The sequence below is a fragment of the Diuraphis noxia genome, unplaced genomic scaffold (assembly GCF_037042655.1).
Source record: "Diuraphis noxia isolate RWA-SAM2 unplaced genomic scaffold, SU_Dnox_SAM2 contig0004, whole genome shotgun sequence".
NCBI lineage: Eukaryota > Metazoa > Arthropoda > Insecta > Hemiptera > Aphididae > Diuraphis > Diuraphis noxia.
The window spans coordinates 67800249-67827029 of NW_028301714.1; the positions used below are offsets into that span (position 1 = coordinate 67800249).

General features: G+C 26.1%; 2 protein-coding genes across 3 annotated transcripts; one reads left to right on the forward strand and one right to left on the reverse strand.

Annotated features, from left to right (window-relative positions):
* Window positions 1-375: 375 nt before the first annotated feature.
* chp (leucine rich repeat containing G protein-coupled receptor chaoptin) lies at window positions 376-14888 on the forward strand. Of its 2 annotated transcripts, none has more exons than XM_089225366.1 (17): window positions 376-715; window positions 4243-4519; window positions 5923-6093; window positions 6182-6455; window positions 6758-6971; window positions 7386-7804; window positions 7866-8085; window positions 8150-8374; window positions 8435-8740; window positions 8803-8913; window positions 8969-9472; window positions 9533-9727; window positions 9799-10083; window positions 10147-10272; window positions 10957-11073; window positions 11166-11401; window positions 12735-14888. In XM_089225366.1, exons 1-17 carry the CDS (start codon window positions 713-715, stop codon window positions 13021-13023), a joined length of 3972 nt encoding a protein of 1323 aa, XP_089081492.1. In that variant the 5' UTR covers window positions 376-712; the 3' UTR covers window positions 13024-14888. The 2 variants fall into 2 exon arrangements, with proteins under 2 accessions (XP_089081492.1, XP_015375889.1); XM_015520403.2 differs by lacking the exon at window positions 376-715 and adding an exon at window positions 4127-4145.
* Window positions 14889-15329: 441 nt separating this feature from the next.
* LOC107170314 (neuropeptide CCHamide 1) lies at window positions 15330-26105 on the reverse strand. Its single transcript, XM_089225367.1, has 5 exons — window positions 25929-26105; window positions 16089-16124; window positions 15755-15947; window positions 15581-15689; window positions 15330-15476 (listed from the first exon to the last, which is right to left on the reverse strand). The coding sequence occupies exons 1-5, from the start codon at window positions 26005-26007 to the stop codon at window positions 15468-15470; spliced, it is 426 nt and encodes a 141-aa protein (XP_089081493.1). The 5' UTR covers window positions 26008-26105; the 3' UTR covers window positions 15330-15467.
* Window positions 26106-26781: the final 676 nt, after the last annotated feature.

Consider the following 26781-nt stretch of genomic DNA (forward strand, 5'->3'; position numbering starts at 1 on the left):
AAATGTTGGGACCCCTGCACTAAATTTTTTCGCGAATCTTATAAAATATTATTTAATATAAAATAAGCATAACTATCAAAATGTCAAAACTTCAAAATTATAAATTAATTTCAGCTGGCTCCTAAAATATAGCCGGACCCTACGTACTCAAGGTCCAGCGGCCCCCCTTTTGAGGGGGCCCTGCATATACCTACTTCATATTAATTATTGTGGTCGCATGCACCTATTTCAGTGTACCCCCACGTGAATGGGTCACCGCCACGAGAGCACACGTCGTACAAAACTGCGGTCTATACATACATTATTAATAAGGACCGTGACACACGCACGCACACCCGCAGACGTACCCACCGCGAACTGTACACTGTACATAATACAATATCGTCGTTAATCCTATATTGGAATCGGATGGGAGAAAACTTTCAAATGCTCGTCAATTATATTGTTTCGTTTGTAATAGGAGACCGCGCGGACATTCGAACGGGCAGTGCAGTGTGTTCGGACGGCGTTTAACTAGCTTACCATTACGGGAACATGTCGGCGAGTCAGATTTTTACGTTGTCTCTGTCGTCGTACTAAAAATGTAAGCCGACTATTGTAATAAACGGCCCGGAGCGACGAGTGTAGTGGGTTTCGCCGGGGAATCTGGTTTTACAGAAAAAAAACAAAAAAAAACAAAAAAAAACAAAAAGAAAAAAAGAGAAGAAGAAAAATGGTGAGATATAAATTATTAATAATATCGATTCCTGTAGGTCGAAAATCGTAATCATTTTATATGTATAGGTACGCTGTAATATAATAGATAGGTCCGCGCTGACTTATTTCTATATCATTATTAAATAATGTATATTTTATGTAATTATAAATTTTATAATATTTATCTGCAGCGTTATAATAGCCCCCCCGCATGTGTTAAAAATCCTGCGTCGTAATGAACTTTGGGTTTGAGTAGGCTTTAATGATTCAGGGCTTATTCAGAAATATTCTTTCGGACTTTGAAATTATATTTATATAGATGTATATTGTAGATTAAAGATTTGATTCAATGAACGTATATGCAATACATTATATGTAAGCCATTAATTACTATATTATGTAATAGTTGAATTTCTTTTCTTTTGATCCCATAATTACACGCAGTTATTGAATTATGATGCACTTTTAAACTTGGACAAAAATGTAAAAATACATAATGTTACATTAAATAATTACGCATTTCTTGAGGTACTTATAGATACTACGGAAAAAATAATTCTATGACGGAAGATTATATTTGATGGATACAAGTACCTATAATATTTTTAAAATGTTATTTGAATGTATTAATTTTTAGAATATTTAAACACATATTTACTTAAATATTTTTTAAGTGTTTTTATACAGCGCTGTGACAAAATCTAAAGAAAGTAATTATATAGACCATTCTGAACTATTTGATAAACTTATGAAAATACTGTAGTTATAATATATCAGAATAGATATCTGTATAAAGAGTTACGTGCAGATATATTTAGGTATCTGTATTATTGTTCGATATCGATACTAGTTTGTCACTTATTTCAAAAATCTTAAACACTTCATCTTTGTTTATTCCATAACAGAAGTTTATATGCAATGAATACATTTTTAAAAACATTTATATTTTAAAGTTGGGTATGTAAATATGACATCGGTACTTCCTACACAGCATTTAATACTTTGCATATTTATAGAGATGACTTAAGCGTTAAGATAGACAGCCAGCTATACTGTGATTATTGCCGTTTAATTTAATTTTTCATTTCGATTATGTTAATTTTTGTGCGAATCTGGTCAAAAATGAAAAAGGCGAGAACGTAGATAAACGATCAGCTATACAATAGGTGTAGTCGGTGTAGAGTGTACACTGTCATTGAGTAAATTATCGTAATTATAGTAATGTACCTATTATGTGTTAAATGTGAATTCAACGATAATACCTAAATATTTATATCCTATATTAGTGTTATTAGCTTTTGAATCAATTTTGACTTGACGGTGCAAATAGGTTCGTACTATAAAATATTGACAATGGCATAAAATCAATCTAAATATTTAAAAAAAATCGTTACAAATATAATATATGATTTTATAGTTTAAAGCTTAAATCAGCTCAGAAAATATTTTTGGAAACAATTAAATAAAAAAATTGATTAAAATTGAAAAATTCCTGTTTTACCATAATTTTTTTTTTCATTATTAAGAAAAGGACTTTACTTTTGACCTCTCAAAGCATATCTACCAACTATAGGTTCATATTTTTATCAAAAGACACAATGCAGGTGTTGAAAATTGAAGCATTTTTTTTATTAGGTTTAAAAAATATCTTCAGGTGTCATTGTAAAATCAATGCATTCTCTGCTCACCTCAGAATATAGTTGGTATACATGGATTTAATTAGTTTTTTTTATTAATTTATTTTTATAATTTTTTTAATGTTGTCTATACTTTTCTCATGCTATCTCAAAATAAGTCTAGTATGTTTATGCATAAATAAAATAAGAATCTAAAATAAAATTCTAATGTATATTTTAAAATAGTTTCAAAACGTTGTTCAATGTTATTGAAATATTGAAGTTGACTAAAATAATAAGAGTAGAATAAAATATATGTATATTTTTTTCTTCATAATTGTCTTAATGTATTATCCATTCATCCTATTATGTGCTGGTTTTAGATTTATGTTAAAACAACATCTAATTTAAAGTAGGCAACAGGCAATGAAGTTCTTTCACAATATAAAAAAATCATCGTGGGTGGTTGATAAATGAAAGGTCAGTTTGGTTAGGTTAACATTTTTTATTACCTAGTTAATATCAAAAAAGTGATTTGATTACTGGTCGCAAGTAATTCTCAATTAAATGTGAATAATGAAAATTCAAATAATACATGATTTATATTATGTGCTTGTCATGAGGTATACACCATTTTTTTCTTTTTACTTTTAAACATTAAATATAATTAAAAACATATTATTTAAACTATAATATTAACAATATTGGAGATCCAAACGATAAAATAAAAATAAAAATAAAACAATAATAGTTATTTTTAAAACCATAATAGTATACTTACTTAGTTATTTAGGTACTTACATGATTTGACTCTAAATTGGAATCTCACGGACTAAGCAATTGGGTTTGGTATTTAATATTTTTTTTGGCTTTTCACTGAAAATATTTAGTGCAACGCTTTCTATAATAACGTACTTAAAACGTACATCACGCAATTTTAAAGACTCGATGTCACATTCACACTCCTATTTAACCTTAGAGTTCGAAAAACAGTTCTATTTTCATTGCACCCGACAATTAATTTTGAATTTAAGGCAACTGCATATTAAATTGTTTTTTATTAGAAAACTAATATTTACGATTTGTGCACAATATTAATGCAATAAGTAATATATTATATTACAAGAAAAAGGTATAAGACTGCAAGGATGGTTTTGACATTACTTCGAATTGCGTATATAAATGACGAAATAACGCCGTATAAATTGTGATTTGATGTAATATTACTTATTTTTTTCCCTTATTCAGTTGTGTTATCCAATAGTTTATAATATAAATCTATATTTTTTATGGTCATTAGTGTAATTAAATATAAACAACATGTACAACGTTTAGTATGCATTAATAAAAAAAATATAGGGACAACCAAGTGGTGTATTGTCATTTAATTCCCAATTTACAACGTTAAACGTTATACTGTTTAGAGTGGGTACCTACACGTACTCATCGTGACATCGTAGATGTGTATATTATTAATATTTAATTATGTCTACCTATATCTGATATTATAATTCAACATGTGATATTGTGTTTTATTTTTAAATTACTCCATTGAAAAATATCTTAATGACTACGTCATCATTATACGACATGACCCTTGCTTTTCATTTTAATCATTCATTTAACATTAATTATTTTTTAAGAATTGTGTAACAGTAAGATCAATTACTTGTTTGTTTCAAATTTTGTCGTTCACATATTATAATTTAGTACTTCCGGTTGCATTTATCTATTCTTAAAATCATATTTTGAGCTAATACGTCCGCTTACTAAGGCGTTAGTGACGTACGAATGTATTAATCGAACGAATCGTTTATTCTACTTATATATTAGGTATATAATGCATCAATGTACCTATCAGATATTCACCAATATAAAATAATATAGGACAAAATACTAAAATCAACAGTACCATATTATTTGATTGCAGATTGTCATGAACACCGGATACGCATTTGTAGTATTCGCATTGTCGGTATTATGGATGTCCCGTACGGAAGCTGAAAGTTTTTTGCAAGACTTCCAGCCGTGTCCGTTCAATCCTCTGTGTTCATGCACCAAGTCATACGACAGCTTAGGCGAAGTACACTGCGTAGATGTGTACTTTCCTCGGATACCACCGGCTATCAACCGATCTAGGTTGTCGACACTCCATCTTAGGAACAATGACTTGGACAGCATAGAGCCTTACTTCCTCGTCAATACCGGTAAATATTGTTCGGTTCGACTTTCGTTAACCATATCATATATGTATTCAAATAATCATTTGTATTAAATTTACATTATGTTGTAATATTTTACTGGTTAAACTTATATCTAGCTCAGCTTATGTAGGCATTGTCAAATCAATTTAGGTACCCACCTAATCGCTTCTCCATGACTCTATATATATACTTTATACTCTATGAAGCTGATAACATCTGAAAAGACGGATAATCACTTATTTTTGTATACGATACACCTATTGATATTATAGTAATCTACAACTGATTTTTCTAGATACATACAGTTAATTGATTGAAAATCATACTTCATTTTTTTTTTTTTTATTGATTAGTGGTTAAAACTAGTTTTCAGTGTGTTTTTTTCAAAAATCGTTTTTTCACATTTGCTTTATTTTTATTTTTGTTTAGGTATATACGCTAAATTAGTTAAATATTCACTATATCATTAATCTCCAAAATTGGTAAAATTCTCAGACTATTAATGTTACTGGTTTGTAGATTTTATAAAGATTTTTTTCATAAACCTCTCCGACATTGCCGACTTAACTTGTCGGTTAAATCTTCACTTGTAAGATAATATTCGTGTAAATTAATTATCTATACTTATGTCTAATATACCTAAAGGTGCCTACCTAAATAACTGTAGTTATACTAATTTTAATAATAAGTAGGTAACTTCATTATTTTTTTTTTGTATTTTATTATTGTTATGCTATATACCTAATTAATGTTAGAATAACCATTAGGCACTTATTTATTATTATTGTTACCTAACAATATTAAGAAAACCTATGTATAATGATATGTTATCTTCTGTTTTTAATTAATGTTAAAATCTACTCATATCTCATAAGTTCTCGTTTAGATTCAAAAATAACATTTAAGTCAGTAAGAATCTAGAAAAAGATTTGAAAAATATCTTACTACCTACCAATAGGCAGAGACGTATTTAGGAATTTTGCGCACCAGGTAAGAGAAAAAACGCCCCCTTCCAACCTAAATTTATTAGCAATAGGTGTATTTGTAAAAAAAAAAAAAAAACATAATAGTGTATTAGTATCTGAATGCCATTACCTTTTTATATCACTAAAATTACCTAGGTACCGTATTATATTAAAACGCTCTCCAAAATGTTGCGCCCCTAAAATTTTACCGCCTGGGGCCCAAGCCCCCTCTGATCCTCCCTAAATACGTCACTGCCTATATGTCTATATCATATCAATGAAATTAAAACATTTTATTGTATATGATTGGAATGTATTTACTTTTTTTCTATTAAAATTTTCTATAAACAAAACGAATCGTAGAATAACATCTTATTAACTATATGAGTGTCAATATGCACGTTATTATTCGATACACTAATAAAAAGTTGTACATTTTAGGTCTTTATAAGATGACAATCCAAGACAATCCATTGCCAATTTTAAATGATGATTCTTTATATGGATTAGAGCATTCACTATGGGAATTGGAATTAGTTAATACTTATTTAACTTATGTTCCAAGTCGGGCAATACGAATTTTACTTAAGCTAAAAGTACTTAATTTGTCAGGTATGCTTTAAACTGTACAATTTACTGCTACTAGGAACTATTAAAGTACTTATTAGTTATAATAATATTATTGTTGTTAAAATTTTAGGCAATCAAATATCAGAAATAAAGATGGGTGATTGGAGTGGACTAGAGAACACTCTTAAAGTTCTAAAACTTGCAAACAACGCACTTACATATTTACCACACAGAGCTTTTGATAGCCTTGCGTTTTTAGAAAATCTTGATTTGTCTGGTAATATGATTTCGGAAATACATGTAAATGCATTTCAAGACGGTCCATTGCAGCTGCTCAGACTTAATTTAGCTGATAATTTGTTGAAATATATTCCATACATACATTTATCATCATCGGCGATGAAGTAAGCTGAACAATTACGTAAAAGTACAGACATTTGCTCATGTAATATGACATTTAGTTTAATATCAATAACGCTGCTCATTGTTCTGATTCTTGAAATTGAATGTTTATGTAAACAATATTTTGTATTTTTATAATGTTTCAAGTCCAAATAATAGAAACATATTTGTTATAGTTAATTAATGTTATATTTAAGTTAATTATTAAACTTTTAATTATTATATATTTGGCCCACTTTTATACTAAAATATTTATGTGTATACATAATATTTATAACAAATGAAAATCAATGTTTAATAATAGATCTCTGAAGTATTTGGACGTTAGTTACAATTTGATTGAAAGTACAAAAGGACCATTATTGACAGTGACATCTCGAGGTGGGAGACATAAGTTTTTCCTAGACGAACTTCACTTGGAATACAATCACATCAAAATTTTAGAAAAACAAAGTTTGCAGAATTTCGAGTCTATAAACAAAACATATTTTGATGGAAACCCAATAACACATATTCAAGTGAATATAAAATTTATATTTTAAATATTTTATTTTGTATGTAACATGCTGGTATTATATATATTGCATACTTATACGTTTTGTTCAAAAAGTAAAACTGTAATTATTTGAATAATGTTTGAAATTTAAATAATTAATTAAAAGTAGACATTTTTTATTTGAATTTTTATCGAAATTTAAAATAATAATGGACATCTAAAAATATATTAAATTAAAATTAGTACGGTCTACTTATTGGAATTTTATTTGCATTCGTAAATTGCCAATTGAATTATAGAAAAAAAAAAATCACTAATTAGTTAAATAAAATTCAATAATATTTAAGAAGTTAACATTATACAATAAAGACACTTGTCAGGTATCTTTTAAATTGTACCTGTGTATTGGCCAATTAAATAATTGTCAGTGTTTTAGGAAGGAGCATTTCAAAATACTAAAATTCGAGAGATCTTTATGGTTGATTGTGAAATTTATAATGTATCATCTGAAGCGTTCAAAGGCCTTGAATCATATTTGCATACTTTGGACGTGTCAAATAATAACATAACAGAATTTCCTATTAGGAAGTTACAGCAGAATTTTAACACGCTTATGAAACTAGGGCTTAGAGATAATAAAATAAAACATTTATTTCCCATCATACATAATGAGGGAAAAGAAAATATAATAAAATCAAACGAGAAGAAAAAAGCAAACGACAAGCAACAGCCTGCTCATGAAAATAATGAACGAAATTCACTTGAAAAAAATAATCATCATGAATTTTATTCCCTGCAAGATTTCGATTTCTCTGGATGGAATAATGGCCCGCTTCAAACTAATATCATTAATGGGTATGCAAATTTCAATAAATTGTATTAATACTAAGTGAATTATGTTATTATTGTGTTTCAGTTTTAAATATCTTCGTCGGCTTTCTCTATCAAAGATGACCACATCATATATAGAACCAGATATGTTTATGAATTTTACTATTGATATGGAGGAACTTCAGATCACTGGATCAGATATAAAAACAGTCAAGGCACATGCATTTAAGCATATACATGGACTAAAATATTTAGATTTGTCTGATAATGTGATAAGCACATTAGATTCCGACGCATTTAAAGAGGTTTTAAGAAAACAGTTTGATAAAATAAAAGTTATTTAATGTAAAAATTATTTGTTCAACTTAGGTAGGACATTCTCTTCAATTCCTTAAAATGTCACACGCTTTTGCATCTTCGTTTAAACCAATACCAGGAGATGCTTTTCGGTATTTGAATAATTTGAAATATATGGAATTAAGCAATAATCATTTGCAATACCTACGAGAATCGACTTTCCACTCTCAAACAAATTTAAGGTCGTTAAAGCTACAAGATTGCATGATAGAAACTTTGCACAAAGGGACATTTCAAGTAGGATAAACTATTTTATAATTAGGTGGTTGTAGCTTTTGATAATTTCAACTTTTTTAGGGTGGAATTGGAGGGAGCCATACTCTTTTAGAAGAAATATACTTGTCATTTAACTTTTTGAAAAAAATTGAAGGTGGATCTTTTGATGATTTACCATCATTAGGAAAGATTCATTTGGATGGAAATCGAATAAATCGTATTGAAAGACACGCTTTTACCAATTTGGAGCGTTTACGATGGTTAATATTAAGAGGAAATCAAATTGAAAAATTGGAAATGGAAGCATTCCAAAATTTACCATATTTACAAGAACTCGATTTAGCTTATAACTTTATTAAACACATGGACTTTACATTCTTAGATCAAGTAATATACAAACTCAATAAACTATATTTTCTATTTAATATATTTTCTTACTATTTTTTTAGGTTGGAATGCTTTCGAATTTCCATATGAACGTTAGTCACAATCTCTTGTCGAAATTATCATCTAATTCCAATTTTTCTACAAAGGACTTATATATACAATCAAATATTAGGGTAATGTTAAGTAATAAAATATAGTCTATATGTTCATTATTGTTTTTATTTTTAGGTTTTAGACATTTCGTATAATAGCATTAAAAGTATAGAAGACAAATATTTTTCTCCGATGGAGTCAAGTTTAAGTTATTTGCATATGTCTTTTAATAATCTATTTCAAGTGTCTAGAAATGTGTTTGGTAACTTAAATAACCTCATTTGGCTAGATCTTGGACATAACCATATTGTCGAAATTGGATTTGATTCCTTTAAAGGATCAAAAAGACTACAAGTTTTCATAATATCTCATAACCGTTTAGTCGATTTACCTAATGATTTATTTAAAGGATTCACTGAACTTCGAATAGTTGATCTTTCATACAACAAACTTCGGGTGTTGCCAGATATGTTTTTCAGTGAAGATAACTTGGAAGTACTAAACATGGCTCATAACGAATTATCTCGTATGCCTGTTTTGTCATTTAGTACACATTCTGCGGGCATTGTATGTGATATGGATTTGTCTTTCAACACAATAACGGCATTACCTGTTTTTGAAATGTTTTCTAGGTTTAAAGTAAGCAAATATAGCTTTATTATCAAGCGTTAAAATTATAATAATGATTTTTTTTTTTAGTCGTTAAAACGGTTAAATCTAGCTGGTAATCGTTTGGTACATCTCGAAGATTCAAATTTTGCAAGTTTAATTCGTTTAACTTACCTTGACTTAAGTCATAACGATGCTCTGAGTTTTGAAAATAAAGGTCGCATGTTCTTAGGCCTTGATCAGTCGCTTCAACATCTTAGACTTAAAAATATTTCTTTAACGTCCGTGAGTAATGAGTATCTTATATTATATTAACTTTATTCGTTTATATAATAATATGTAATATTATTTTTCAGATACCAGAATTGCCGCTACCATCTCTTCTAAATTTAGATTTATCTGGAAACCAAATATCATCTTTGTCACCAGATAGAGCTTCTAATTTATCATCATTGCGAAGCTTAGATTTAAGTCGTAATGAGCTTATTGGATTTCCAGCCATCATTATGAATTTGCCAGAGCTCAACCATCTTAATTTATCCAATAATCATATTTACGATTTGAATAACAATACTTTAAATATGGGTGTTCAAAAATTGATTTCTTTAGATCTGAGTTATATGCCATTAGTGTCATTTGAAGTAAGAAAAACTATTTTGAAAAAACTGTTATATCAATTTTCATTACTATGTATTATTTTTCAGACCGGTGCTTTAAACAAAATGACATCTTTACAGACGCTAGTTATTAGTACATTTGTTGGTATCAAGGATTTCAATGTTCCTTCAGTAATTGCTGACATTCATACTCTTAGAAATTTGAACCTTAAAGTAAGTATTAGGTACTCAACACTTGTAATAGTTACATATTATATCCATCACTATATCTATCAGTAGTCACTCAATAAAATTTTACCAAACAATAATCACGGAAAATGAATAAATTTGATTATATAATAAGCATAAGAAGATTATATTTTCCTGTTTTAAAATAAAAAAAAAAATTATTTTTTGAAGCTCTTATTAATGGTTGGCTTCTTTAACCAAGGGTTTCATTCAAGCAAATGCATTTATCTAATATTCTTACTGTACATTAATGGATATATGGTTCTTAGTTAAAATAAAAAAGTTGATTATTTTTTTAAAGTGTATTTTATCAAAAAATTTAAGTAAGGTTTTGAGCTAATAATTACGTCATAGTCATGTTAAGTTCTATGCTGAAAATGATGTAATAAATAAATGTATCGATAATCAAAAACAGTCAAATTAAAATACATTAGGACTTTTAAGGGATCGACGGATCGTACTATTATGTTTATTAATTTCCATTATGTTATTATGAACATATCATTCACTGACTTATAAAACCATAAAAATGATCATAAGGTTATAATGTTCTTACAATATTTTATTCATAGGTATCATTATGAGTATATATGTATAGTAAATAATAGTTACTAATGATTAGGTACGACTATATTTCAATTATTTTATAGGTATCTTATGTGATTGCAGGTTGATAAATTATCACGAATGGGGAAAGAATTAATTGGTGTGTTTCCATATAAGCTAAGAAACTTCACAATTAGTGGAAAAGCTTTACACGGACTTACATCAAATAATATATTTCAGGTACAGATATACAATCTGAGCGAGTATATTAAAATTATGACTTATTGACTATTGTAAGTGTTTTAATTAAATAAATAGAAAATTATTTTTAGGGTCTGAGATATCCAAATTTGAATTTGACAATTTTCAATACGAGCTTGGACTTAATATCGAATGAAATTTTTCGACATATGGGATCTGTAAGAAACATCAGTTTAGATATCCGAAATAATTCGTTGAAGTCCATAGGAAATCCATCCACTAATGCGTTACCAAAACAGCATGGCCAAACATTTTTAACTTCACTAAAAGTTTCTGGAAACCCGTGGACCTGTGATTGTAGTATTGGGTAATTTTTAATTTTTTGTAATCATTAATTTACAGAATTGCTTATACTTACATCATTCAATTTAATACATGTTGATATGTATAATGTATTCATAAATACAGTTGCCTAAAAATTAAATTTTAGAGTTCTGTATGAAAAATTGTAAATATACAACATGCAAATATGATTTGCGTCGTTACAAAAGTTTGTGTGCTTACTTGAAAAGACATTTTATTAAGAAATCGGTTTTGGTTTTTGTGTAGCGTTACTATCACGGTGCAATAATATTGTATTATTGTGTGCAGTTCCTATAAAACAGTATGTAATATTTCTTGGAAGGTTGGAGTAACGAGAGGACTAAATATGATTAAAGTTACGTTTTGGAGAGGAATGATTATTATTATGCTGTAGCCTGTAATATAATGGTACAGGGTGTGTTTTAAGTAACTGTTAGAACCTAAAAATTAACATGTTTTTTCGTTTAATTGAAATTCCGATTTATCGGCATTGGAAATCATTAAAAAATCAAGTTTGTGAGATACACTTAACACAATATTGCACCGCTAGAACAAGAATGTCACGCCTCAACACTAATTGTTTTGAGAAAAACTATTTTTTAAATCTCAGATATTTTACATTATTCTTTACTTATGTGTTTGAAATCGAAAACTCAAACACCTAATTGCAAACATATTATACAATATGAATATTTAAAATATTATACATTTTTACACTCAAAAAGTTAGATTGGTGACCTTTAATAATTTTTTAAGTAAATTCAAGATTGCCATATTTCGAGAAGTGGTTGTGTACAAAAGTTGTTATATAGCACTAAACATATCGCACGAAAATTAGTTTTTATGTAGTGCAAGAATGCCACAAATCGAAATGAGGTAGTCTTGAATTTGACTTTCATGAGTTATTGAATAAATTAAAATAAGTATACTACCTTAAGGTAAATGTGGTTCTTTTTTAAAATTAGCTAAAAAAATAAATAATTCAATACTGGACAATATTTTTAGTGGTTTAAATGCTGAATGAAAAATGATATTGAATGATTATGTTGAACATTTTTCACTATTCGAAAGTAGGTAGCCATAAAATTGATGTATTTTAAGTTGTGCCAGTCTTTTTCTAGAGATACGACATGTGTGAATACAAACACTAAGTAGGTATGTTCTGATTTTTTGACCTCAGAAAAATGGCGCAGCTTGGCTTAAAATTTTTCGAATTTTAAATTTTTCTAAACAGACCTATATTTTTGATATAGCCTATATTATGTAGCCTTTCTCAATTGTTGACGTGAGTTAAGCTTTTCATATAGTGTTGACTGTGCGTATGTTATGTATTTTAGTTGGATGGAAGTCTGGCATCGTAAAAAACGTCAATTTTTGTGCAATCACCAAGATCCGTCGACAGCGCCTTCAAATAGATATAGAGATGTTGAACACTATTCTACTAGTAAGTCTACGTGTCTCATCAGTGACGAAGATCTCGAGATGGCTGCTTGTGCAGATAAGAAAAAACCACTAGCCGAAGCTTTTAAAAACGACATTGAATGTGGATGGGGAGCAGCTGGTAGATGTCAATCGCATTTGACAATTATTATTTCCGTTGTAGTGGCGTACATAATAATGATATAACTCTCTGAATAAATAATTAATGAAAAACAATCTTACAAGATTTTTTATTACTAACAATCGTTGAAATGTGTTGTCTTTATAAAATAATAATAATTTATTTCAGATAGTGGGTTTTATTTTTAAATTAAACTTACTAAAGAAATCAAATAAAAGTAATTCCAACATATACTTTAATCTAGTTTATTTGAGAACCAGGGGATGATCTATCTCGCTTATGCATTTTTCTGTATTTATTTTTAATGTTTTTTTTCTTATGATATTATGCCTTCGTATGAACTATGATTATACTATTAAGTTACACATTTTCTCATATTTACTACTTGATAGGAAGATAGGTACTTAATGTATAACGAAAATATTATGATATTATACAGTTGATTAAACATAGAGAAATCTTTAAATATATTACTAGATTTTTTAAATTTACTGTGTAGAATATATTATCATGTTTGCTTAATAAATTAATCGAAATGTGCTTGTATTATAAGTAACAAAGTTTATTTGAATAGTTATAAAATCATATTATGAAATTTAGAAATTTAGATTTAAAGATGAAATTTCGATGGTTATATAAAGTAAATGCGTAGCTTTTCGAATTCATAGAGTATGATTATTTTAACTTAAAATATTTTTAGAATACCGCGAAACAAATTAATACTTATATAGTACTTTGTGATATTATATAGATACCTAACAATTTGGGCATTAAATACAAAGACTTTTGAATCTTGAAAAATAATTAGTTTTGAGTTAAACAGTTTATATTTAAAAAAAAATCTCTAAACGATTATAAATACTTAATAGGTAATAATATGTATGTCCTCATAAATCTATAACTTATGCATTATAAATACAGTCCAAGTCTTAAAAAACCTTTTTATTCTATAGAATATACATTTTTTGAATTTATATTTTATAGATTAGTTATAGATTCATCTAGAATAATAGGAAAAAATAACTCAAGTTCATGCTGAAGTAATTATCGTTAAATTAAGCATTTTTTTTTTTACTATTTAAAAAGTTAAATATACATAATATTTATATCTATTATTATTTGTATTAATATGTTTTTATTATTTTTAAAACAACTGATAAGTAATACTTGTTATTGATTTCGATATCTATTCCAAACAAATGTTTTATTTTAAATATTGTTCTTAAAAAAATAATTATATACATAAGCATAAAATATACTTTACTCTTAAGTTAACTGCCATACTTAAATCTGTTCATTATAATTTCTAAAACAAGTCGCTCACTTGTTAAACTAAAAATTATTTATAAATTTATGTACCTACATAATTATTTTGTTAAATTTGATTTATACATTTATCATAAACATTTTTATGTTTTAAGCATTAATTGTTGTTAAAACGTTTGCATCATATTGCACATGTTTTTTTTTTATATAATTTAAAAACCCACTTTATTTTTAATGAGTGATGTTTACCACACACTTGTATTCAACTATTTTCCTTTACGTATATACAATATGATGTTTTATACTAAGGTTAGTTTTGATTTATCATCTTGTGTCTATTAAAATTAAATATGTATTATTAAATCATTTATTCCTTTAAAGTTGAGCCACCACAGTATAAAGAATAATTATTCTTTATACTGTGGTTGAGCTACTAGTTTAAATTGAATGTTTAATCAAACCATATTATTTTATGTTTGTCGATAATAGGTATCTAATATTGCACATGTAATCCTAAAGTATGTTATTAAAGAATGAGGTACGATAATAAAAATATGATTTATGATATATTTTAGACTCCCCTCAGTGACCACCTTCATTTTACATCCAACCAAATGTGAGATATGTATTTAATTAACAATATTAAACGGTGTTAATTATGAAAGGTTTCATTTATTTAAAAATTAAATTTATTACTTTTATTACATTTTATGCCACGATTATAATAGCATTTAGCGATTTGGTAAATATAGTATTTACATAATAAAAATGTTTAATATTTAGAACCTTTATTAGAATAAAGCTGCGTTTAATATTAAAGAAATTAATAAAAACCAATTATTGTATTATTTTGTTTATTTGGAAATTGAAGCATTTTTAAAATATAGTATTGTGCTACAGATTTAATAATTGTCTATTAATAATCTATACTATTTTAAGGTCATTGTAAGTAAGATTTTGTTACATATTAAACTTGAAATAAAAATTCGAATAAATACATAATTCTTATTCAGTACACAGAAACAAATAAGTTTTAAAATATAATCAGCAAATATAAATAATATTTGCATTAACATTGTCCATAGGTTGTGTTTATAAATTAAAATATGTGACCAACATTTCAATATCTTTATTATTTTGACATTTACATGGTATTATTGTTACATATTTGAAATATTAATTTTTCCGGTTTCTCCAAGTATTAACTATTAACGTTATAGAATAAATTGTGGTACTTCTTCGCCTATATTTTCTGTGAAAAAGATATATAGATTAATTTTTCAACATATAAAAATAAAAATTGTTTTCACAATTGTATTATAATATCTCTTTTTAGTGTACAAATGAAACTATTACCATAATTTTATATTCAATCCTGGGATCTAAGACTTGATCTTCGTAGTACGACTTACCACTAGGTAAGTTATTGTTCGGTTCAAGGCTCCAGGTGTCAACGGTATCATCGCTACGACAAATATGATTGATAATAATTTAAATATTGTAGTTCAAGAATAATTTTAATCTTATTACTTGTTTGTTTTCATCGAATTTATTTTTGAATAATGTTTGAAAATGTTGTAATAGTTCGGAATATCTTCTTGAGATTGGTCTGTATTTGGATCTATATATGAATCTCTGCGTCCCGATTTCTTAAGAAGGGCCATCCGATATCTTAAGAAAGTGTCTATGTCGTTTGTCCCGCCCACATTGCGTTTGCCATGAGCTGTGTGAAGTACAAAATGTCATATTAACTTATTTTAACTAGGTACATGTCTAGATTTCCAGAATTATATTGTTACAACATTTATTTTTATAAATTTAATTTGATGATTGTAATATATTTATATAGATACGTTGTAATTACCTCCCCAACACGAATGGCCATAATTTAAACACGCCGCTGCAACAAAAAAAGTCATTTGATAATACATCATAGGTTTAATAAACAGTTACAGGGATACGATTTAACGACTGATTTTCATTAATTAATTCAAATTTATTTTTTGAAATAAAAAATATCTGTATTTGTTTGATTTTTGCTTTCTTAACTTTATTTCTCAAATCTATTCAAATATTTTTAAACGGATTTTTTTATGCTCCTTTTGTAAATAACAGTTTAAAAAAGTTGTATAAAATGTTTGATCCCAGCATTATATTATACACACACAGTCAATACAATTCATTATTTCAATGGTTATTAAGTAAATTGCGTAGTAATTTTTGAAATCAAATTCTATAATGTGATGAATATAAAAATATGTACATTATATATACAAAATAAAACATACTTTATAATTAATAATAAAATACAAATTCTTGATAGTTAAAATACGTTTTTACTACTAAGAACCACATTGTTAATCATAAATATTATGTTAATTATAGGCAATAAGCCAATAACTACTAATAAGTAATAAATTAATAACTAATAACATATAGATATAGGTACTCAATAAATTAAGATTTAGGATTAAAGGAATCGAGTTAGTTTGGATTAAGAATTATAGGTTTTTTAAAATCTAAAAGCAACGATTCAAAAACAATTCAGACTTTCAGAGCTCATGGTTTACTCATAAATTTGAAATATTATTTTGGCCATATTTCTTTGTCATATATTGTTGTTACTTGATTACTATATATTCCAAAAAGGTGATGAAAAAATACATACTGTCTAAAGCACAATTTGCTGGTATTTAATTTCAAATTTATATTACTCGAAAATAATATCAACAAAAATATTAATATAATATATTGGTAACTATAAGATTACCGTGTGAAATAAAAAATTCAATTTTTTTTTTAAAATTAAATTAAATTCAAACTTAACGAAAATTGTTATATATTTTCAAATCACCCATCACTCTGAAAACGTGGACAGAGACGTTTTGAGATGAAAGAAAAAAAAACATTAGAAAGTATATTTCCAAGGAAAATACAAGGTTGTTTTTTCGTGAAATATTGAATAGTCAGGTTCAAATTGTACATTGACACGTTGTACAAATAGTAAAATTAAAGGAGATATATTTTTTAGATTCTGAGTGGAGCGTGAAATGTATTGGTTTTAAAATTATATTTTTTCACCTTTTTTAGTGTGTCTGTTAAGAGCAGATAATTTGCTCCAATCTTCGACATTGAGGTTAATTTAAAATATGTGATGTAATTAGTTCTTTCTAGGGGAGGAGGTCAAAAATAAATAAATATCTTTTAAATCGATATTGTTTTTTTTTTTTTTTAATTTTAATTTATTAGGAAACATTAGCGAAGGCCCAAACATTCACAAAATTATTTATATTATTATATTTTTTTAAACCTAATACATATTACAAATATTTTATAATTTTGAACTGACTATTTATAAAGACATTTGAAACTTGAAACTTTTTAATTTTTTTATCTTTATTTAGGTAGGAACTGACTTTTAAGTTATAAGCGATGTTTTTGGAAATTATCAGTTTAGTCCAGTGTTAAGAACCTTTTTGATATCACGGAACACCAAACAATAATATTTTTTTCATGTGGAATCCCTTTGGAAATTATCTTTAGAGTACCGACCGTCAGCGATCTCTATCTCTTGCGATTTTAAACTTTTGTGGAACTTTCGCGGAACACAGGTTAAGAAACACTGAACTTTAATCTATCGAATTAAAATAAAATACTAATTATAGCTTAAATATAATCTAACATGAACTAGCATGAAAAATAGATTTATTTTTTCATACAATGATTGGTCATTGAATTCAGATTCATCTCTGTTACAGTGATTTTCTTAATTATGAGGTACATTGTACACTAAAAAACTACAATTCAGCATACCGATTTCTCCGATTTCCCCAATTTTTTTTTTCATGTCTTATCAAACAACATAAACCTAAAATTACGGTATTTTTATCGGCAATCCAATATTTACTTTATAGAAAAAAATAATAGTTTACTATATAAATACTACCTATTATACAAATTTTACAGTTTAAAAAGCTGTAAATAAATTATCATAACAAATAAGCGAAGTGCAAAATAAATCAATATGAAATCATAATCATAAAATATTTACATTAATCGTTGCAATCAATTGTACTTGATTTGGTATGTTGTAAATTATATAGTACCTAGCTAACTAATAAAAAGCTGAATGAATATCCTTATAAAAAAAACTAGTGCTTAATTTATATATTATCACGTAAAAATACCTTCCAACTATTTTAGTATTTCACCAAAACTATTACTATCTTTTTGCAGGAAATTTTTTATTATGTTACGTACTATTTATATTATTTGATGAATGATACTAAAAAGGTTTTATAGAAGAAAAAATATTACAAGCTCTAAGATTTTGAGATAAATCGTTAATTTTTTTCTTTCTATAATTCTTATTTTATTATTATTTTTAATAGTAAATACTTAGTAAGGAATTGCGTAATTTTGAAATATCACGGGTATCTATATTTTTTCTCGTTTAGAATTTTTTTTAAATACCTTTTAAACGATTGAGATTAGGTCGTGTAATAGCCAAAATTTCTGAAATTAGATATTTTGAATTTGAATATTTGGTTATTTAATCTTATATATTTTTCAAAGTCAATATTATATCTATGCAAAATAAGAACTTACCTAGTAATTTAATTTATGTATGTTTATCACCTATATCCAAATTAAAATTGTTTTTCAAGATTTTGTACAGAACAATACAAACATTTTAGAAATAATACAATATTTGTGAAGCGCTTTTTCATTAATAATAATGTTAACATGTAAACCTATCAATATTGTTCATAAGCAAACATTTAATCTTATTTATGTAATTATATTTAAGATACACAATTTCTCCTACGTCTTGTATAGGAAACCTACCAATTAACTATACTTACTAGTGTTGGGCGATTTTGTATCAGCAATTATTATTTGTTTGGTTTTCTATAAGACTAGGTACCTATGTTTCTTATATCATGGATAGAATACACATTAGAACTTTACCGATGTGCTTGTCTAAACATTTGGAATATCACTCAAAAATTGAACTTTTATGTTATTTAACTATCTAACATAAAATAACACTGGTGATCTACCACAGCTGTGTGTTTTTTCCAAATAATTCGTTGTATCACGTTTAACAAATACCGGCTAAATTCCAATATTTATGGCGTTAATACAATTTTATTACAAGGTGTTTTAAAAATTATTTTAGCTAACTAAATGTTGTGTTGTCTGATCAGTATAGCTAGTAAGCATCGTATTATTGTGTGGTTGTTTATTTATTGGTTTGACACCTAGAAGGATCGAAAAAAGCTGTACAGTACTATCAAGGATATAATATAATTTTGATATTAATTTCTAAAACACCGTTTATATTCTTAGGTAAATTTCCTCATTCATTATTTAAATTTTTATATGAACATTGACTAATTTTTTGTAAAACGAGTTAGTCGTACCTCTACTCGGGGTAGGCATATTTATAAAAAGTTCAAAATTAAACAAGATAATCTATAAGTATTAAGTACAACCTAATTTATAACTTACTAATTAATTCAACACAATACATATTTTTGCAGACGCTCGTTTGTTTAAAATATCATCATTTCACAATAATCCATAATATAACGCACCCAAATAATATATAAGGTGTTTAAAATTTGGAAACGATTTAATTAATGTTTGTATATTTTTATACCTACATAATAAAGTTTAGTAATAACAAATAACATATAACACTGCTACACCTTTGTTAGGTAAAATATTTAATCATCTCCTTAATTAACAATTATAGCATATTATTGCTTATCAGTCCTAATTAGTCAAATTATTGCTTCTAAACTTTTTAAACACTGTATAATATAATAAAACGTAAAAAAAAAACTAGGTGACGATTAATAATTTTAAATCTGTTCAAATTTTTGTTCGTATCTTAACCAGGGACAATATTGTCAATAATTGACTTCTACATTTTGTACAGAATTAACCATGGCCATGTTAAATATTGTATACGGATTAGATGGAGTAAATATTTTAAACTTAGAAAATGAATAAATTTAGAATAACTGATTAAAGCATACCGTCAACTCGAGAAAATATAATTATATGAAAAGAATTGTTTAATTATCATAGGATATGATATGCATTGATAGAGCTTATAAAATAATTTTTTATTTTAATTCAAACGGCACTCCAATGAAATTTAGGTTTTTAATATATTATACTCCTATGTACAAAAGAAATCTTGCTTAATATTTCCAATAATAAACAGTGAGGCTTTATTATAAAATTAAAGTGTAATAAGAAATAAATTTAACTCTATTCCATACAAAATACCACTGTAATAGAATTAATGTACATCTTTCTTTTTTAAATAATTGTTGGAGATACTGAGGAATTTGTGAAACACTATAGTCTTGTTTTAATAATAATAATAATAATAATAATTTAGAATACAAGTAGACAATGTTAATAAAATTGTTTTAAATTAAATTTTCTAAAACAAAAATACAAGGTTATCATAAATTATGGTTAGTACGTAGGTGTAGACTTTTTGGTATAAAAGTATGACTTAATGCATGATCATAACTAAAAATAAATACGTATGTATAACAATTAATTTATTTATATAAAAAAAATATAATTTTTTATAGTTCATCTACTAACAAGGATCAGTATATAATAAATAAATAATTTGTATTCGTATTCGTAATAAAAAAAAGTTGATGATAATATTTCAAATATAAATATGTGTCGATAAGCAAAAGAAACGTGAAATATAGTGATATTATAATATATTTTAATTTTGTTCAACGATTAAGTCAATGATTGTAAAATTGTTCTACGGTGCAGTGATGGAAATCATTTTAAAACACGAGTTAATATGTATTATACAAATTGCGTGATAAATTTTGCGTTCTATTTCTTACCTCCGTTATAAAAATCGAAATCTTCAGCATTCATTAGCTGGTTCTGATGACCTGTAGGTACACCAAAAATTTAGTTTTTTTTTAACTTTTAGTTTTATCATTTTTTTTTATGAGTATAGGGAAATATATTTAGGCTATTTTAAGTGTTACTTACATCAAATTTTAAATGAAAACAAACAATTATTATTAATAATGAAATTAAAAAATAATGGACATTCAAAAATTCTAAATACTTTTAATCTATAAAAGGTATATAAATTTATATAATTTAAGAATTATTGCAAACGTTTATCAACATCAAAAATATTTATAACAAAATCGATGTACATGATACAAAAAATAAATATCAAATGAAAATGTGTTGTTTCTAAAAATTATAAATATATTGTTGTTTTACTATGAAAAAACTTAGAAGATTTTTTAAATGTTCAGTCTGAAAGTTTATTAAAATTTAATGCTCTAATCTATTTTGCCACAGTGGGACTCGTATGTTCTAATTATGGTTGTCGACAGTCCCTAGGCTATGCAATGTACCTACGCTTATAATTTATTGTTATTCTTACTAGTTGTTTTTATTCCTAACATAATAATATTTATAGTAAAAAATTAGAAAATAATATTCAACATATTGGTACCTTGTTAGTATAAAGGAATAAATTAACTTAAAAAATATATCATATACAATCTTAAATTGACATTATTATAATAACCAAAGAAGTATAGCCAAAATGATTTTAAAAAGGGTATATGAATATAGTCTCCGATTACTAAATTTAAAAATCAAGACGTACATAAGGATAAATTTATATGAAAAGAGGGATATTTATAATAGAAGAGTGAGATTGGAGATATTAGATGATTGGCTATTCAGCTCTTGTTCAAGTAGCATGGCGAGTTAAATGAAATATAGTATATAGAGATTATCGGAAAGTAGGCTGTAACTAGGAAAGATATTTATATGCCTTTGCTTATTCTTATTATACGGTCAAATAAAGAGCTAGAGCTGTGGCGTCATTTGAGGGATACAGGGTGGTCATCTGCCTTATCATTAGCGGTTTGCTGTCGGGCCGGATATGGGCCGCAAGCTCGCTATAAATTAACATTTCAAATTATTTCATTAGCTTCACTAATAGATTTAAATCAAGCTGTTGACATGTTTGTTGTTATGAAGACTAGAAGATATCCAGTTAATGCCTTGAATCTAACATTCTTACTATCTAAGTAACATTTTAAAAACATAAATTAATGATACATATTTAATAATTTATTGTATATTTTGTTCTATTTTTTATAAATACATTTATACTCATATTTAGCGTAAATAGGACATCAATCCAGGCAAAATTCATCTCAAAATAAGTCATCATATAATAGCTAATAGGTAATATTGGGTATCCCTCTACAATATACATAGTACATATTATTATATATGTATAATTTAGTCATTGCAGTCATCCCTCAAAAAGTGAGTTATTCTTATTTATGCCGTATCTCAGATAACCGTGATAGTTACTATTATGTATGAAATTATGTAAAAAGGCTATTTGTATTGAGATAAAAATGTAATTGTAATGTAATTTTTGGCGAGTGGTTTTTTTTTTTTTTTTTGTTATATTATGTGGTAGTCAAAATGTTTGCCCCCTCTCTCAAAAGCTGAAATGACACCACTGAGCTGTGACCGAGTCATGTCTGAAGCTTTTTCGGTTTGTTATTTTTATTTTTATTTGTATCATATTATGATTCTTTAATATTTCTTATTTATCGCCTGTCGTAGCCATTGGGAGGATACATTTTACATATTATAGTATATATATACGAGTTTATTAACTTACTGTATACGCGTGTGACGAAATATAGCTACACAAATTAATGAATAGCTAAGAGCCTAAGAGACATAGCTTGTGCTTTGTTTAATAAATGACGGCAATGATAGATTTGTGAATGACGGAGATTCTGATTCTGATTCAAATAATATTATAATTTCATCAAATGAGGAAACAGTATATAGCATATAACTGCGGCGAATTAAAAGATTAGTAGTATAAGACTAGATATTTGTGTATCGTTTACAAAACGAATTAATATAATTATAGAGAGATGATATTTATTTAAGTTTTTAGTCTTGAATAATTGTTTATCTATTGTTTACAATAGTTAAAACAATTATTGGATGGTAATTAAAATAGTTTTAAAGATAGATTAGCCTAGAATCGTCGCAGGTCGTCTGACTATATTGTACGTTCTGACTTTGATTTACGTAAATATTGTGATAAATTACCAATCTGTTTAAATATAAAAATTAATTCGATAGATTTAAAAATATATCAATAATTAGATTGCGTTTCCAAGGAATAAGTTGTATACTTACTTTGTCTTTAATGTATAACACCAACGATAATCTATCTAATTATACTTTGGTAACATTTCAATTGTGTACAACTACTGTACATCAAAACTTTCAAACTCATTGTAAACTATACTATTTAGTATTTGCCTTTTAAATTGCAACTGTTTTAGAATAGCCATACAGAATTTTGACGAACGTATTAACCCGGTATTCATGGAATGTTTTGGATTATATAGGGATTTGAATTTTGAAACAAAAAAATCTGTTACGTAACGCTTAAATGGTTAAAATATTCCTATTCATTTTGAAAATAAAATAGTTTAAGCTTGTAACTTTTACTATTTCACGAAACAAATTATTCACCACAATATAGAGAAAAAATGTCAGATTTTGACTAATCTCGAATTCCCAAAGAGTAGTCATTGTTTGTATTTTTTAAAATAATTAATATGTAGAAATAACACACTATATTATAATACCTTACTTTATTGCTTATTGTTCTCATGTAAAATATATTATGTATTTAGTGTATTATGTGTTTGGTCATGGTACAATAATTAATTATTGACGATAACAAAGTCAATTTTTAATATTAATTGAATCCCTTAAAACATATACAACCAAGCGTGTAGTACCTATTTTTTTTAAATTAATTTATTATAAAATTGTTAATGTTTAGTTATAATTTGAAAACAGCATTCTGTATCGTTCTTGGAAAGAAACCACCTTTTGGTGAATATTTTTTTGGGGTATTTTTAGAGTCACACAATATTTCTGTGTTCAAAAATTATGTATACTATCTGAAATAATTATACAACATTTTTACGAACACAATTATCTATATAATGTGTTAAATTACGAAAAATATTATATCTTGCAGTTATTTTTAAATTTAAGTTTCTCTAGTAAATAATTCAATAAGTAATTACAATTTATGTGACGCGAAATGTATTTTGTATAGCGCAATATTTTAATCTTCATAAGAAAATATTATAAAAAATTTTGACACTTAAACTAAGCTACATACTATGCATATTATGATTATTAGGTTCATGATAATATTATTATGTATTATTGTATAATTTATTATTTAGGAAATAAAAATAAAATAATTTTGTGAACTACAAAAACATGACTTTGTAGTATATTATGTTTTTATAAATATTTAGTATTAAAATATTAGGTAGGTGTTGTGCTCAGGATTATAGATTATATTTTCTGAAAATTGTAATCGATGTTTTTTTTTTTATTAAATTTTTTGGAAGTTTCTGACATATTAATGGATTTTCGTTAATCAATCATGCTATTATATTTTTCGCAACATAAATCAAACATTTAGTCATGCGTTTACATGTTTGAATGCATGTAAAGGTTATAACATATTTATTATTTGTCAACAATTGTGAAATGTTTGACACTCATTTAATAAAATGGATATACTTTATATTAGTTGTTATTTATTCAAATTGAAAAAGTAGACACAAAGTAAATTAAGTACATTAATTGTTAAAAATAAAACTCAAACATAAGTAAGTGTTAGTTTAAACTTTATCCCGTTATATAATACTGTATGCTTAAAAGTTAAACATATTACCTAATTTAAGTCAATATAAAATTTATAATATTTTTATTATTTTTATTTTTGCAAATATCAATTTAAATCGTGTGATGAATATTAAATAAATATTGTTACAATAAAATATATACTAGTTGTATAATAATGTATAATATATTTACGTATAAATCAGTTATTTTTTATTATGAAAAACTTAATTGTATGTTGATATTCCATGTGTGAAATTTCATGATTATGTAATGAATAAAAAACTTGTTTTTATAGTTCAGTGTACAAAAAATATCATTTATATTTTAAATATGTTTACCGAATCTTCGTTTTAACATAATATTTGAAATGCTTTACTCCGGATTTCGGTCTTTAGCAATTTTTAATAACAAAAAACACTCTAAATACAATAATATTTATAAAAATAATAATGGAACCTAAGAATTGACCTTCAGAAGAAATGTAAATATTTGAATAAAAATAGGTTGCTACTTATATAATAAAAATAATATTTAGGATCTGGAGTTTGTGATGGAATTAAAATTTTTTTAAAGTATTTAATATTTAATTGATAAAAATATTCTTAAATGTCTACAAGTTTAGATATCCTAAAAAAACTGTTATTTCACAATATTGCAGGGAATACTTTAACATGTCAAGTTACAAATATGTATAAAAGAGTTATGTTGGTAGTTCAGTTCAAGAAAATAAACTCTTATATTCTTATAATTATTATTTAATAATTTAATGCTATAATATAAATAATATATGTGAACTATTTCTATTCATTGATAAAATGGTAAATTTAATGATGAGTTTTTCGCTCCTTAAAAATTAAAATAATACATTTTATTGTATAAGAAAAATTAGCTAGGTACCATTAATAAACACGTTTACCTCCTTGTTTGCAATCAGACTTTTCCACAGCCCAAATGATCAACACAAAAACATATACTTGAACAAAGAGCTTATGCATTTTGTGTTCTTCAGTTTTGACGTATTCTTCTCACCTGTTGCTCATACACGCTCTGCGAGGTAAGTTAACCTACGGCTGCCACACGTTAACTGAGGCAGTCAAAAGAGTCTGCCCTGCATTTGTATCCCATTTTATACTGAAAAGGTGCATGGATGGTTAGGTGCCTATACATAAAAACACACTCCTACGCAATTATTGAGTACATTATGATATCCATGTTTGATATTTTTAGTAATTTTCAATCAAGATTTATTCATAGTGATTTAGAATAAAATTTTTTGTTTTTAGTTTATGATAATTATTTTTTTCATAAGTATGTTATTTAACATAATGTAGGTATAATAATTAGTTATATTGTTAAATTTTAAAACTGTCTTCTCCAATATTAAATCTTTAATAAAAGTTTTTTTTTAAATTTGTTTTTTATAGTCTTAACATTTTAGAAATATTTAACATTAAAACACAAAATATAGACTTATGCTTAATCATGTTTTGTTCTTTTATGTATTAAAATAAATATCATCAGCATAGTTTAAGATTGTAATAATTTTATATAGTTGAGGAAGGCTATAATATACTAAAAATGCAATACATAATTGTAAAAAAATAATGAATGCAGTAAATAACAATATATTTTATATTGACATCTACATATTGTTTAGGTAGGTACCTAATTCATTATAGCTAAGAATTTAAGGTTTATTTTCAAACATGTCTTAATCTTATATAAATAATATTATATATTTTGGGTAATTTACCAAGTTTACTCTTTCC